Source organism: Bactrocera neohumeralis, unplaced genomic scaffold, assembly GCF_024586455.1.
Source record: "Bactrocera neohumeralis isolate Rockhampton unplaced genomic scaffold, APGP_CSIRO_Bneo_wtdbg2-racon-allhic-juicebox.fasta_v2 cluster09, whole genome shotgun sequence".
Lineage (NCBI taxonomy): Eukaryota > Metazoa > Arthropoda > Insecta > Diptera > Tephritidae > Bactrocera > Bactrocera neohumeralis.
This window is the reverse complement of record NW_026089622.1, coordinates 34,580,820-34,593,935: the sequence shown is the minus strand read 5'-3', so window position 1 is coordinate 34,593,935 and position 13,116 is coordinate 34,580,820. Positions and strand designations below refer to the sequence as shown.

Below are 13,116 nucleotides of genomic sequence, written 5' to 3'. Positions count from 1 at the left end.
GAACTAACAGGCTTAATTCACCTTATTAAGTATTGAAAGATGAAAAGTCAGTTGGTTTAATATTCCATAAAATCATAAAAATGATTTAAATAGTTTCGCCATATATTAAAGTCAATATATGTATAATAATTTGCAATCGTATGAATGTTGGGTGTTTTAATTTTAATTTTAAAAATCATTATTTTGCCCGATCTGGCTACAATGCAATATAATATAAAAACGCTTATTTTTGAGGCGCTCTCACACTGGAATAAGTTGGGCATTAGGGTGGGTCGATTCCGGACTTTTCGATTCGGGATTTCTAATAGTGCGGAAAAGTTGCCTTGTACTTCCTGATTCCAATGCAACTTTTTGTTTTGAGACCGGATTGCATCTTCAACCCCAACGCCGGCCTTGAAAGTTCGGAAATTCGTCTAAAATCGTGAAAATGTCTACCTAGCGCCTGAAATACGCATCTCATGGCAAAATGTATAAAACAAAAGTTGTTTGTCACGTCATTTGCTACCGAAATGGTATACGTGATCATGGCCGTAGGACAGACCGTTCCCGAGGGTACGAGCGCAAAGGCGCGCGCCACACCGCGCAAGGTGAAAATCGGCTTGCGGCCACACTTCTTGACGTTGATTTCGCCGAGTGCTATCACTCACATTCATTCACCTACGCCAAAGGACACGTTCGGACTGGTCTCCACATAAATATTTTTTCATCGAGTTCCTTCACTTATGCTATCACTTATATTCTCTCAACAGAACACAGAACTCAAAATGTCTGTATCTAAATTTAAATTTAGACAGAAATGTCCTGTGTTTGGCATATATCCGTAAAATTTTCTGAGTCCCAGTTACCTACTTACCAGGATGTTTTTTTTTGTTATCAGTTTGAAAGATTTCGTATAGGGCGACTCCGAGGCGACAAATATGAACCTATGAGTAAAGAGGTTACAGAAATAGTTGCAAAAAAGGGGAAAACACTTTTAAAAAATCATAGTCTTTAAATTTTACACACCAGAGTTGTACAAATGCTCACCACATACCATAAGAAATTTCTGTCATTGAAAAAAAAAGTTATGAAAAAGGTTTTTGGAGAGGCTTTCTTAGAGGTGTCTAGGAACCTATTTTTCAGAGTATTAAACGAAAAAAAAATTTTTTTTTTTATCCACCTTAATATGCATTGATGTTTGACGATGAATATCTCGTAAACGCTTAACTTAATCGAAATATCATAGTAGACCATTTTTATAGAGCAGAAAAAATTTCCTACAAAACTATGAGTTTCATCATTCATAATGATTTTTTTTTTCATTGAGTTATAAAATTCAAAAAAAAAAAATTTTTCCCCCAAAAAATAATCAAACTTTAACTGTTAATATCTTTTAAACGTTTGAGTTTACGAATCATATTAGACCTTTTTTGTAGAGCGTTCAATTTCCTAAAAAATATAGGGAACAAGATATTTTTTCAAGTAGCGGGAAAAGGAGATATACATTTTTCTATCTGATAATAAAAAAAAATGAAAACTGTATGTAGGAGGCCCTTCCCGTTACAATTAAAAACTCATGTTTGGAGAGGCTTTTTAGAGGTGTTTAGGAACCTATTTTTCCGAGTACCAAACGAAAAAAAAACTTTGTCTTGAATCACTCTAGTATATATGTATGTATATACAGTAAATCCCGCTTAAGTGCCTCCACGCTTAACTGCCATTCCCGCTTAAGTACCTGTATTTTACTGCTTCGAACATTTTTTCGAAAAAATGTATAGAATTTCCCCGTTTAAGTACCACTCGGTTAAGTGCCAATCGCCCTTAGCGGCCACTAAATTTCGTGCTTCATTAAAAAATTTGGTTTAAGTTTTCCCCCTCTTAAGTGCCACTTTAAATTTAAAACTATAAAATCGAAAAAATATTCTTGTAAAATCTTAAAATATGGCAATATGGATAAGTGCTTTTGTTATCGAGCATTTGTTTTAATCGATCTTCGCTATCTATGTGTCAAAAATTTTCACTTTTGTCATTTGCATCGTTGTAAGTTTGAAAAATACAGAAAAATGCCTGGTAAAACGCAAAATAGTAACTGCTTTGACTATAAAACAAAAGTTGGAACAATAAATTTGATTGAACACGAAGGAAAAAGCCGAAGGCTGATGTGACAAAAAGTTCAAGGTGGACATTTCAACCATCCATCGAATATGGAGGAAGCGCGAATAAATCGGAGGCGGCTGCCTCGGAAAACTAATTTAAAACGCAAACGATTGCGTTTTGGTACATGTGATAAAGTAGAGGAAGCTTTATCAAAATGGTTCAACCAGATGCGATCGTTGAATGCGACAATTTGTGGAGCTCAAATTGCACAAAGGCAAAGGAATTCGCACTTAAAATGGGTTGTGACTTGAGCCAACTGCTGGTTGGATGTGGCGTTGGCAGCGACGTGAAAATATTAAATTTAAACAAATTCAAGGCGAGGCAGCAGATGCTGATACTACGGCGGCGGAAAACTACAGCAATGAAGTTTTAAATACCTTAATAAAGGACTACGAGCCAGGCGATATATTTAATGCGGATGAAAGCGGTCTTTTTTACAAGGCTCTTCCAAGCAGAACGTTGTGTAAAGGAGGAGACAAGGCGGTGGGCGGTAAGGCACAAAAGGCCCGCTTGACTCTGTTATTTTTATGTAATTCAGATGGAACCTTCAAAAAAGTTTTTGCAATTGGAAAGTCGAAAAACCCGAGGTGTTTTAAGGGAAAAGTTGTGCCGCTGCCGTACTATTCCCAGAACAAAGCTTGGATGACTGATCTTTGTGGTCAATGATAATGAAGGAATTTGACAATGAAATGGGAAAGCAAGTTGAAGAAGTATTAATAGTTGACAACGAAATGGCCATAAAGTTGATGGTTTGAATGTTGAGAATGTAAAGATTACATTTTTGCCACCAAACACGACATCACTGTTGCAGCCTCTCGACCAAGGGATAATACACTGATTTAAAGTTTATTTCCGACAAATAATGGTTCGAAAACAAATACTTGCCATAGAGAACGGCTTATCAATTAAACAATTTATAACATCGATTTCAATAATTATCTTTAATTTTATTAAACGGGCGTGGTGGCTTGTTAAAAGCGATACCATAAGAAATTGCTTCTAAATAGTAAGTTTAGCTCTTAATAATTATATGTTGAACCAGTGAAAAGCAAAATATTGCAGGTATGTATTTAACTTAAATTCTTTGAATTTCGTTTTGTAGGCCGGATTTCAAGTAGAAGATATTTCGTTCGACCCTATCGAGGAAATAGTAGATGTCCCTATTGAAATACATAACTTTGATGAATACGTTGGGTGCGACAGTGACATTGATTGCTTTGGTGTTCTTACTGATGAACAAAAAAAGTAAAAGATGTATTAAATGAGGCTGATGTTGAATCATCAGAAGAATCTGCAGCTGATGCCGTAACTGACCCACCTTCCTTTGCTGAAACTTTAAGGCCCGGTTTCACAGTCCATACTTATGTTGTACTTAAGATAAAACAGGAAAATATTGTTTTACAGTTCATACTTATGTAATGCTTAAGTACTGAAAAGGGAAGACTTAAGCAGTGCTTAAATAACAGCTGATTTTTGTTTTGAATTTGCTTTGAATTTTCAGCGACATCTTTCGTAGCGTAGGGCAAGTGTCCGTTCGTTTGCACTCAATAACAGCTTATACTTTTCCTTCAGTTCCCATAGGTGCTCCGACTCGCTACTGATGAAATTTGGGTTCTTTTGTTGTTTTCATCAATTTTTGATATAATTTTCCTCGCAAATTTATGTATTGTCTGTTATAATTTAAATATTTCAAACATATTTTTATGAATGACATTTGTAAAACATATGTTGCCCATAACGTTGCCATATATCATAATAAAATTTTATAGAAATTGAGCATTGACTGTGAAACGCAAACGACCACTCAGTTTGCAACAATACTTAGCTAAGATTTTATTTAGGCACAACTTAAGTATGGACTGTGAAACCGGGCATAAGTGCTCTTAACCTTATTAAGAAGTTTGTAGATTACAACAATATTGACGCCGAAGAAATTGAAACTTTGGAAGAAAAGCTAATTAAAAAAGAAATTTCAAAATCTTCGTCAGAAAAAAATTACTGATTTCTTTTTTTAAATTGAAGCGAAACTACTTTATTACATATAAATAAGTAGATAAGTACTTACATAAAATGTATGTACATACCCATATGTAAACTTGAATTAATAATTTAATTTTAAAAGCTTTGATCTCAAGAAAGGTCTCTTTGTTTGTTTTTATTAATTTTTGTAAATTATAATCAATAAAATTGATTTAATAAAAAATTTTGCAGCTTTTTAGAAAAGTTCATAAACGAAATCTTCGTAAGTACCATATGGCACTTAAGCGGGTTTCTTTTAAATACCACTCCCGCTTAAGTGCCACAAAAACCTGACATCGTTAGGTGTGGCACTTAAGCGGGACTTACTGTATACCTTTTTTTTGTTTGCGGACTTATTCGTATGCCCTCGTATGCACTTTCGTAGTTACAGGCGTCAATACCCTTTGTATATGTGCCTGGTCTGTATGTAATGCGCTATGGTACACATATTCAAGTATTTTTATTGCTTGTACGGATATTGTTTTTACGTTCTTCCGTTGTTGTAGGCGCGATACGAATCCAAAAGAGAGTTCACCGTGCGCAAGTGTTCACCTCTTTATGCGTTGTGTTTTTTTTTGTTTTAACTTCGTATAATATAAATCGATTTGTTACTAGTTAATATGTATGTATGTATGTTCGAATTTATTATTTCTTTTGTTTCACTTCTTGCATTTTATTGTGCCTTTTGCTTTTTTATTTTAGATATACTGCTTACTGTTTTGAGGAACAGAAGGAGTATTGCGGAAAATCTTGCAAGTCGATACTTGAGATTGAATTGTTGTTTGATTAGCTTGTTACGTGTGTTCGTAACACTGGGGTAAGCAAATAGGCAATAAAATATATTTTTGTTTGCTTTTTTACTGTTTTATATATATAGATGATATATATAATTAAAGTTTTCCCGGTTTGTGCCGTTCAAACGGATTATCTTAATTATAAATCTGTTTATTATCATACATATGTACATACATATAATAAATAGAAATCAAAGACGATACACTTACTTTATCTCGCCTCAAGGGGGTTTTTTGGGGGAAAGTAAGTTTGTGGTCTTTTATGCCTGTGTGCTCCGGTTCTACTGTCTTGTTGTCCTACGCCCGAGTGCTCCAGTTTTCCTATTGTGTGTTGTTATTATGTTGTATTGACGCTTTTTTTTTTTGACCGATCGCGCCCGAATTATGTTTAGGGTTACTTTTTATGTATTATAATTTTTTTAAAAAACTTAATTTTTGTTTTATTATATTTTTACACAAAAACATGTAATTATATAAAAATGTTCATATATATATATATATATATTAGGGTGATTCAAAAAATTTTTTTTTTCTTTTTTTCAATTGGTACTCGCAAAAATAGGTTCCTAGACACCTCTAAGAAAGCCTCTCCAAATATGAGTTTTTAATTGTAACGGGAAGGTCCTCCGCCTAACGGTTTTCTATTTTTTCTTATTATCAGATAGAAAAATTTATATCTCGCTTCCAACTACTTGAAAAAAAAATGTCTTGTTAATTAGGTTTTGTAGGAAATTAAATGCTCTAAAATATGGTCTCTTATGATTTTTTCGTAAACCCGACCGTTTAAAAGATATTAACAGTTAAAGTTTGATTATTTTTGAGAAAATTTTTTATCTTATTAATTTTATAACTCAATAAAAAAAAATTATTATGAATAGATTTTTGGAGAGGTATTCTTAGAGGTGTCTAGGAACCTATTTTTCAGAGTATCAAACGAAAAAAAAATTTTTTTTTTTTTTGATCCACCTTAATATGCATTGATGTTTGACGATGAATATCTCGTAAACGCTTAACTTAATCGAAATATCGTAGTAGACCATTTTTATAGAGCAGTAAATTTCCTACAAAACTATGTGTATCATCATTCATAATAATTTTTTTTCATTGAGTTATAAAATTAATAAGAAAAAAAAGAATTTTTCCAAAATAGTCAAATTTCAACCCTTAATATCTTTTAAACGGTTGGGCTTACGAAAAAATCATAAGAGACCATATTTTAGAGCATTTAATTTCCTACAAAACCTAATTAACAAGATATTTTTTCAAGTAGTTGGAAGCGAGATATAAATTTTTCTATCTGATAATAAGAAAAAATAGAAAACCGTTAGGCGGAGGACCTTCCCGTTACAATTAAAAACTCATATTTGAAGAGGCTTTCTTAGAGGTGTCTAGGAACCTATTTTTGTGAGTACCAATTGAAAAAAAAAAAAATTTTTGAATCACCCTAATATATACATATGTATATATACATATATTGTTATTTTAAAAATGAACTTCGCTTCTGTATGTGTTTATTTCTTGTTGTCCCACTTAACTTTTCACTTTGACTTAATTTTGGTTTTTTTTCCCTTTTTATGTGTTTTAACGTCACTACAATCGTTTGTATTAAAATTTGTTTTTTTTTTTATAGTGCCTTTCTGTAGGCTCGAAGGACCATGCCTTTTTCGATTAGTCTCCCCGCACTCACCTTTCGGAATTACAATGAAAAAGGCAACACACAATTCCGCCAAAAATTTCACCAAATATATTTTTCCTCTGAAGGATTTTATGTACAAATCAATCAAAATTTCACAGAAGATAAAAAAGGGATGTTCGCACAATATGCAACGGCTGAAAAACCTCGGTATTAACAGAGCACGGCTTTCGTTCGGATCGCAAGAAAAAGAAGTGACGAACTTGTTTCTCCGCCCCTTTTGTTCCCTTTTGGTTGTGGTGAAAAATGCAGTGGTAATGTAGTTATGTGTGATGTGGATTGTAGGTGGTGAATGAAGCGTGCTAGTGACGTATGTATATTTTAATGCGGTGAGTGTAGAGTGTTCTGGATGCGGGATTATTGTTGTGGTTAGGTGCTCGGTGTTGGTTATGTGTTGTGTGGGGCAGGAGACTGAAACTCATTTAGCCATATATTTATATGGTAATTTTATATCCCGTTTACAAATTAAGGAATTCAAACTATCCTTTTCTCCACATCAGACATTTAGAAACCAATTGAATATCAACTGACTGTTCCCGCCCGCATTGCCAACACACTTCGTTTTTAAGGGAATATATGAAATAAGCTAGGTGCTAGGTTTAGCTATTAGCTTGTGATGGTCAAATAAAGCACGCCTCAAGTTACATTAACGAAATTCTTTGGCTCGGTCGAATTAATGAAAAAAATTATATTCAGAAATGTTGGTACATTTTTGGATCGACCTTTCAATAAGTTGAGAAAAGATTCTTTCATCAAGTGCTGGACAAATAATTTAAACTTTGCCATACTTAAAGACGTCGTCCTCCTTAGTGTTTTGAAAAATCAAAGGGAAAAAGAAGCTAAAAAATTTGGATTTGAGGCTGAAGGTGAAAATGCATTAGTTCATCCGACTCGGCACCAATTTTTAGCAAATCTACACAATGGGCAACTGCTGAAAGAATACAAGAAAAATGAATATGTTACAATCCTTACGCGAAAAGGACGTATTGAATTCGGTTGAAATTAGAAAACAACCTCCATCTTACAAAACAGCAAACCACAGAATTCTAATATTTTGAATTATGCAAGAAAACTTGAGTAGTTGTAAGTATAAAAACTGATAAATCGAATATATAAATGCAAATCCATAACATTCGAACAAGTATAGTATTTATGAGTTCAAGTTTTCGCGAGTGCACTGTATACCTGTTCAGATTTCTGAACAGTTCTTAACGGCTAATATTAAATAAGCTATTTTTGTAAATCTGTAAAGAAACAGATATCATATTTCAACTATTTATGTGCATCATCGCTAACACATACAAATGCAGTCGTAAATACCCTGCAGTAAAATTGAGAACCAGTCCCAAAAAAATTTAGTTCCAGAGCTAGTCATTTCGCATCAGGTTTGGGACCGGTTGCGAAAACGACAATTAAAAGACTGTTCGATGTATCGGCGCAACAGGTTATTATCGATAATCGCTCATCTACAAAATCAGCTGTTTACCCTGATCCCTATTTATGAAAAGAAATTGTGCTGCGTGTTAAGTGCTACATTTGCGATTTGTTGTTAAAGTGAATAAAAGTGAATGAGAATAAACAAAATAATGAGTAAGCGGAATTTAAAGAGACTAATTAAAAAGCAAAGGGACATTTACTTAAACAGTCTCAGTGGTGAAAAGTTTGACGAGGTAGAAATAGCAGAATCAGAAGTGATTGGTGCAACAGGAGAGATGCAGCCAGAGGTTGGGATTGAAACAAGTGTGTTAAATGAAGAAACAAGTGAATTAAAGGAAGAACCAAGTTTAAAAGAAAACTTGCGAAATGGTTTATTAAAAATAGACCTTCACGGGAAAGTTTTGAAGAGTTGTTACTAATTTTACGTAGCGAAAACTTGGATGTGCCGCGAAGTGTTGAGACATTGTTTGCAAAGCATAGACAGCGTGCAGTCATCAAAAATGTTTCGCCGGGTTCCTATTGTCACATCGGTGTAAGACAACAGTTACAAAAAGCATCAAATATTTTTGTAAACTACAGGTCTATTTTAGTAGACATTAATACTGATGGCTTACCCTTATACAGAAGTTCCCGCACTCAGCTGTGGCCAATATTAATTAGAGTAGTTAATGTTGAAAACATTTCAGTTCTTCCTGTTGGAATTTACTTGGGTACTAAAAAGCCAGACTGCCTTGAAACCTATTTATATTGGCAAATGGGGTAGAAATTTTAGGCCACAGCATCAAAGTTGAAATTCGTTGCATTGTGTGCGATGCCCCAGCTAAAGCATTTATTTGCGGTATTCCTGGTCACGCATCGGCAAATGGCTGTGCATACGTACCCAAGTGGGCCGAAGAAATCAGAATACACTTGTTTATAGCGTAGACAGCGGAGAATTAGTGTCGGATGACGATTTTACTAATAGAGTATATGGAAATCATCATTTACCAAAATATAGGAATAAAGAAACGCCATGGAATCAATTGGCGTAAAAATGATTAGCCAAGTTAACATAGATAGCATGCACCTTCTTGACTTAGGGGTAATGCGCAATTTTTTACTGAGAATTTTAAATGATAAAACTAATATGAGGGTGACTAAAGGCAATAAAGACATTATTTCAAAGAGCTTAAAGGACTTGAAGCCGTTTATTCCCAAAGAATTTGCTAGAAAACCTAGGGGTTTCGTAGAAATATTTAATTGGAAAGCAACTGAATTTCGCCAATTTCTTCTCTACACAGAAATTTCAGTTTTAAAGGATTATGTGCCAGATGATCTATATATTATCACTTTTTGCTTATCCACTCTGCTTGTAGGATATTACATTGCCCTAAAACCTACCTTGCGAATATTAATATAGCTAAATATTTATTGTATTTATTTGTTCAAAACTTCCCCGTCGTATTCGGAGAAACGAGCGTGACATACAATGTTCATCACCTGCTTCACTTAGCAGAAAATATTAAAGCAATAGGCTTTTTATCTGGCTCATCTGCATATGCTTTCGAAAACTATTTGCAAACCCTAAAAAAATATGTAAAGAAACCAACGCATGTGCTACAACAACTTTTTATTAGAATTTCACTCGAGAATTTGGTGACAAAACCTGTATGTGTTGGTTTAAAATTACTTAAAAATAGAACGTTTCAGTACTATCACAATAACTGTATTTTTAGTTCGAAACACCCTGATAATTATTGTGTAATAAAGCCGTATACTCCTATAGAAATAACGGGTTTTAAAAAAGAGAATGGGGGTTTAGTCGTAGGAAAAAAGTTTATAAATTTAGAAACTTTTTTCACTGAACCTCTAGATTCAACAACTAAAGGAATATGTTTAGTAGATTTAACTCCAAAAGAAGAAGAAATTTCGGTTTCTGTAGACGAAATAGAATGCAAATTGTTAGGTTTACCTCATAAAGGCGCATTACTCATGATTCAAATTTTGCATGGATGTTTGTAATAATAAATTTTTAATAATACAAATAAATATAACACTAACACTTTAATTTTACACGCACAAAAATGTATGCACAAAAATATGTATTTAAACGCGTTCAGAAAATACCAAATGTCTTTTAAAAAATTAAAAATGAATGAGAGATGGGCTGAAAATATTCAACCACAGTGTAAGTACATACCACTACTGTCAATAATTATGTTATTAACAAACATTCTGTATTTTTTATTATGGACGGTGATCCCAGAAGTTCCAGCTCTAACTGTAACTGCAGCGTTGTAAATGAGCAATTTCTCGCTGTTAAAGGTAGTTATAATTACATATATGTACAATGTACATTGTCACGCAATGTACATTGTACATATCAGAAGTATGTAAGAAATAACATTAATGCCGGTATTCTGCGAGCAGTCTCAAGTCTCTAATAGAGACGAATCTGTGGTGAAATCTATTTTGAGACTGTTTGGTATTCTGGCGAGTTTGTCTCATCTCTAATTGAGCCATATCAGTCTCTAACTTGTTATGTGCTTTGCAGCAGGTCATAGAAAAATAAGAACACAACAATGGCTGATGAAGTTGGACTATTTTACCTTATGATGAAACAACGAGAGGAGGAAGAGAGGTAATGTATTAATATTTATAATTTTGCAATAATGGATAATAAGGTGCATATCTTCTAGCTACATTCGCAGGCGCAATCTGACTGTTTTGCGAAACAAAATGATCCGCTTTTATACGAAGAGAACACATTCAGGAAGTTCTTCCGATTTCCCAAATCTTTGTGCTGGGATCTCATTAATCAACTCAAGCCGTATGACCAACAGCAAACATCGATTCCATTTGAACTTCGGGTGAGTTACATTTTAACATTAAAGAAACAGTATATTTTCATGCAATCGAATTTCTCTAGTTTATTTCAGTTTTATATTTTTTATGCAATGGCTCATATCAGTGTTGCGTGGGAAATGCATATTTCGCGGTGATGAGCCAACCCACCATTTCCCGTTGCATCGAATATATTTGTAAATTGGTGGTGGAGCGTAAACACGGCGAAGTGCGTTTTCCTAATTCTGTTGAAGAATACAATAGAATTAAGACTGCGTAAATTTTATTCCAATTTAAAAGAAAATAAATCGCTATACAATAATTTTATTCCAAATTTTATTCGAAATTTGGAATAAAGGGTGTAATTGGAGCAATTGATTGCACTCATGTTGGCATAATTGCACCTGCCTTGTCAAGCACAGTTGTACCGCATGATTATATGAACAGAAAGGGTTATTATAGCATTAATGTTGAAGCGGTAAGTATTATATTCAATAACTAATTAATAACTAATTATTAACTAATTTTTCCAATAGCTTTGTGATGATGAACTAATTTTCCGGCACGTGAATGCAAAATTTCCCGGCTCATGTCATGACTCCGGTATATGGACTACTTCGCCAGCAAGGATAAAGTTAATAAGAGAACACTCTGATGGAGCTTTTAAATGGCTTTTGGGTGATTCGGGATATCCATTGGAGCCATGGCTTCTTACACCGGTGGCAAACCCTGAAACACCAAATGAACAAAACTTCAATACTAGGCACATAAAAGCAAGAAACACTATTGAAAGAGCATTTGGAGTTTTAAAATCACGCTTTCGTTGTATTTCAAGAGAACGTACATTGCGGTATAAACATTCCAAAGCGGCATTATTTGTTTATACTTGTACAATATTCCACAACATTTTACAAAACCATGGAATTTTTCTAAATGACACCGAAATATTGCCAGATCAATCACCTCCTGAAAATGTGGGAGCAATCTCTGAAATCCATTCGGGGGAGTATTACACTCGAGGCAGAGCAGCACGTCAAAGGTGCATTAACACATTAAATAATTAAAATTATACATATACATATATTTCAATTCAAACTTCATTTATTTATAAAATAAATAAACATAACAATAAAATAATTTATACAAGTATGTATATAAAAAGGAACATTTTTCACTTTCACTTTTTTGTACAAAAAACATCACAACAAAATAATTAATATGTACATAAAAAAGCACATTTTTTACTATTTTGTACAATCTTCGGTGTTTTTTACGATGGTCTGAGCAAGCAATACCATCGCTGCCGCTAAATTATTAATGGATTCCGATTGTTTATTAATGGAATCTAAAGTTTGAATACGGAAAGCTCTCTCCTCCTCGGCTTTTCCTTCCATTAAATCCATATAATTTCGGAACATTTCGTCCGTCGTCATTGTTTTACTACGGGACGATGACGGAGTGCAATTATTGGATGCATCCGAAGTCGTATTTAGAGGTGACGGTGCAGCTGTGAAAACTACTTCTTCCTAAATTAGAAAAAGAAAAAAACAATTATAAATTCTGCACACTCGTATTGGTCTTTCTTGCTATTCTTACCTCTGTGCCAATGGTTGGTACATCTGCCAACCCATCAACCGCAATTTCAGAGAGCTCACTTGTTAAGCTGGGACCGCCACCTGTCACCAGCTTGTGCGCCTTGGCTTTCCTTGCGCGTGACCTTATTTGGTTTTTCCAATGGCTCAGATTCTGTAAATCAAAGGACATAAATACATACATATGCCAATGTCTATGGTTAAATATTACCTCTCTCCATTTTGTGGTGTTCCGAGTGGGCCCTTTTAGGGCATTTAATTGCAGGGAGAGTTCCGCCCAAAGCTCCTCCATTCTTTTCGGCCGCGATGGGTCGTTTTTGTGCAACTTTATCTCCGGGTGAACCCGCACAAAATTTAGATAGCACTCTATTTGCTCCTTCGAGGTGCGCAACACTTTATTATGATCTGTAAAAAAGATATATTATACATATACTATAATAATCATAAAATAATGAAATTTATATTGTTTACAATTACTTACCCCCCTTTTCCATTATTATCAAATATAAGGATGAACACATGTGTTAATCGATAACTGTGTTGTTAAATTTTTTCATATTTACTTAACAATTGATTCAGATAAAATGCATATGTTAAGCATTTATTATAAACTATTTCAGTA

General features: G+C 33.9%; 1 protein-coding gene and 2 pseudogenes across 1 annotated transcript; 2 read left to right on the top strand and 1 right to left on the bottom strand.

The window, feature by feature from the left end:
• Window positions 1-524: 524 nt before the first annotated feature.
• On the top strand, window positions 525-3,385 carry LOC126764719 (jerky protein homolog-like; annotated as a pseudogene).
• Window positions 3,386-10,470: 7,085 nt separating this feature from the next.
• LOC126764176 (putative nuclease HARBI1) lies at window positions 10,471-11,404 on the top strand (annotated as a pseudogene).
• A 653-nt stretch (window positions 11,405-12,057) lies between these two features.
• On the bottom strand, window positions 12,058-12,910 carry LOC126764216 (uncharacterized). Its single transcript, XM_050482017.1, has 3 exons — window positions 12,706-12,910; window positions 12,499-12,648; window positions 12,058-12,428 (listed from the first exon to the last, which is right to left on the bottom strand). Exons 1-3 carry the CDS (start codon window positions 12,784-12,786, stop codon window positions 12,147-12,149), a joined length of 513 nt encoding a protein of 170 aa, XP_050337974.1. The 5' UTR covers window positions 12,787-12,910; the 3' UTR covers window positions 12,058-12,146.
• Window positions 12,911-13,116: the final 206 nt, after the last annotated feature.

Bases quoted from the DNA above. Each gene is read 5' to 3' on its own strand.
- LOC126764216 (XM_050482017.1), bottom strand. From the start codon at position 12,786: ATGGAGGAGCTTTGGGCGGAACTCTCCCTGCAATTAAATGCCCTAAAA. The intron at 12,649-12,705 runs GTAATATTTAAC...TTTGATTTACAG, and splicing joins ACACCACAAAATGGAGAGAG to AATCTGAGCCATTGGAAAAA. The intron at 12,429-12,498 runs GTAAGAATAGCA...TTTCTAATTTAG, and splicing joins TACCAACCATTGGCACAGAG to GAAGAAGTAGTTTTCACAGC.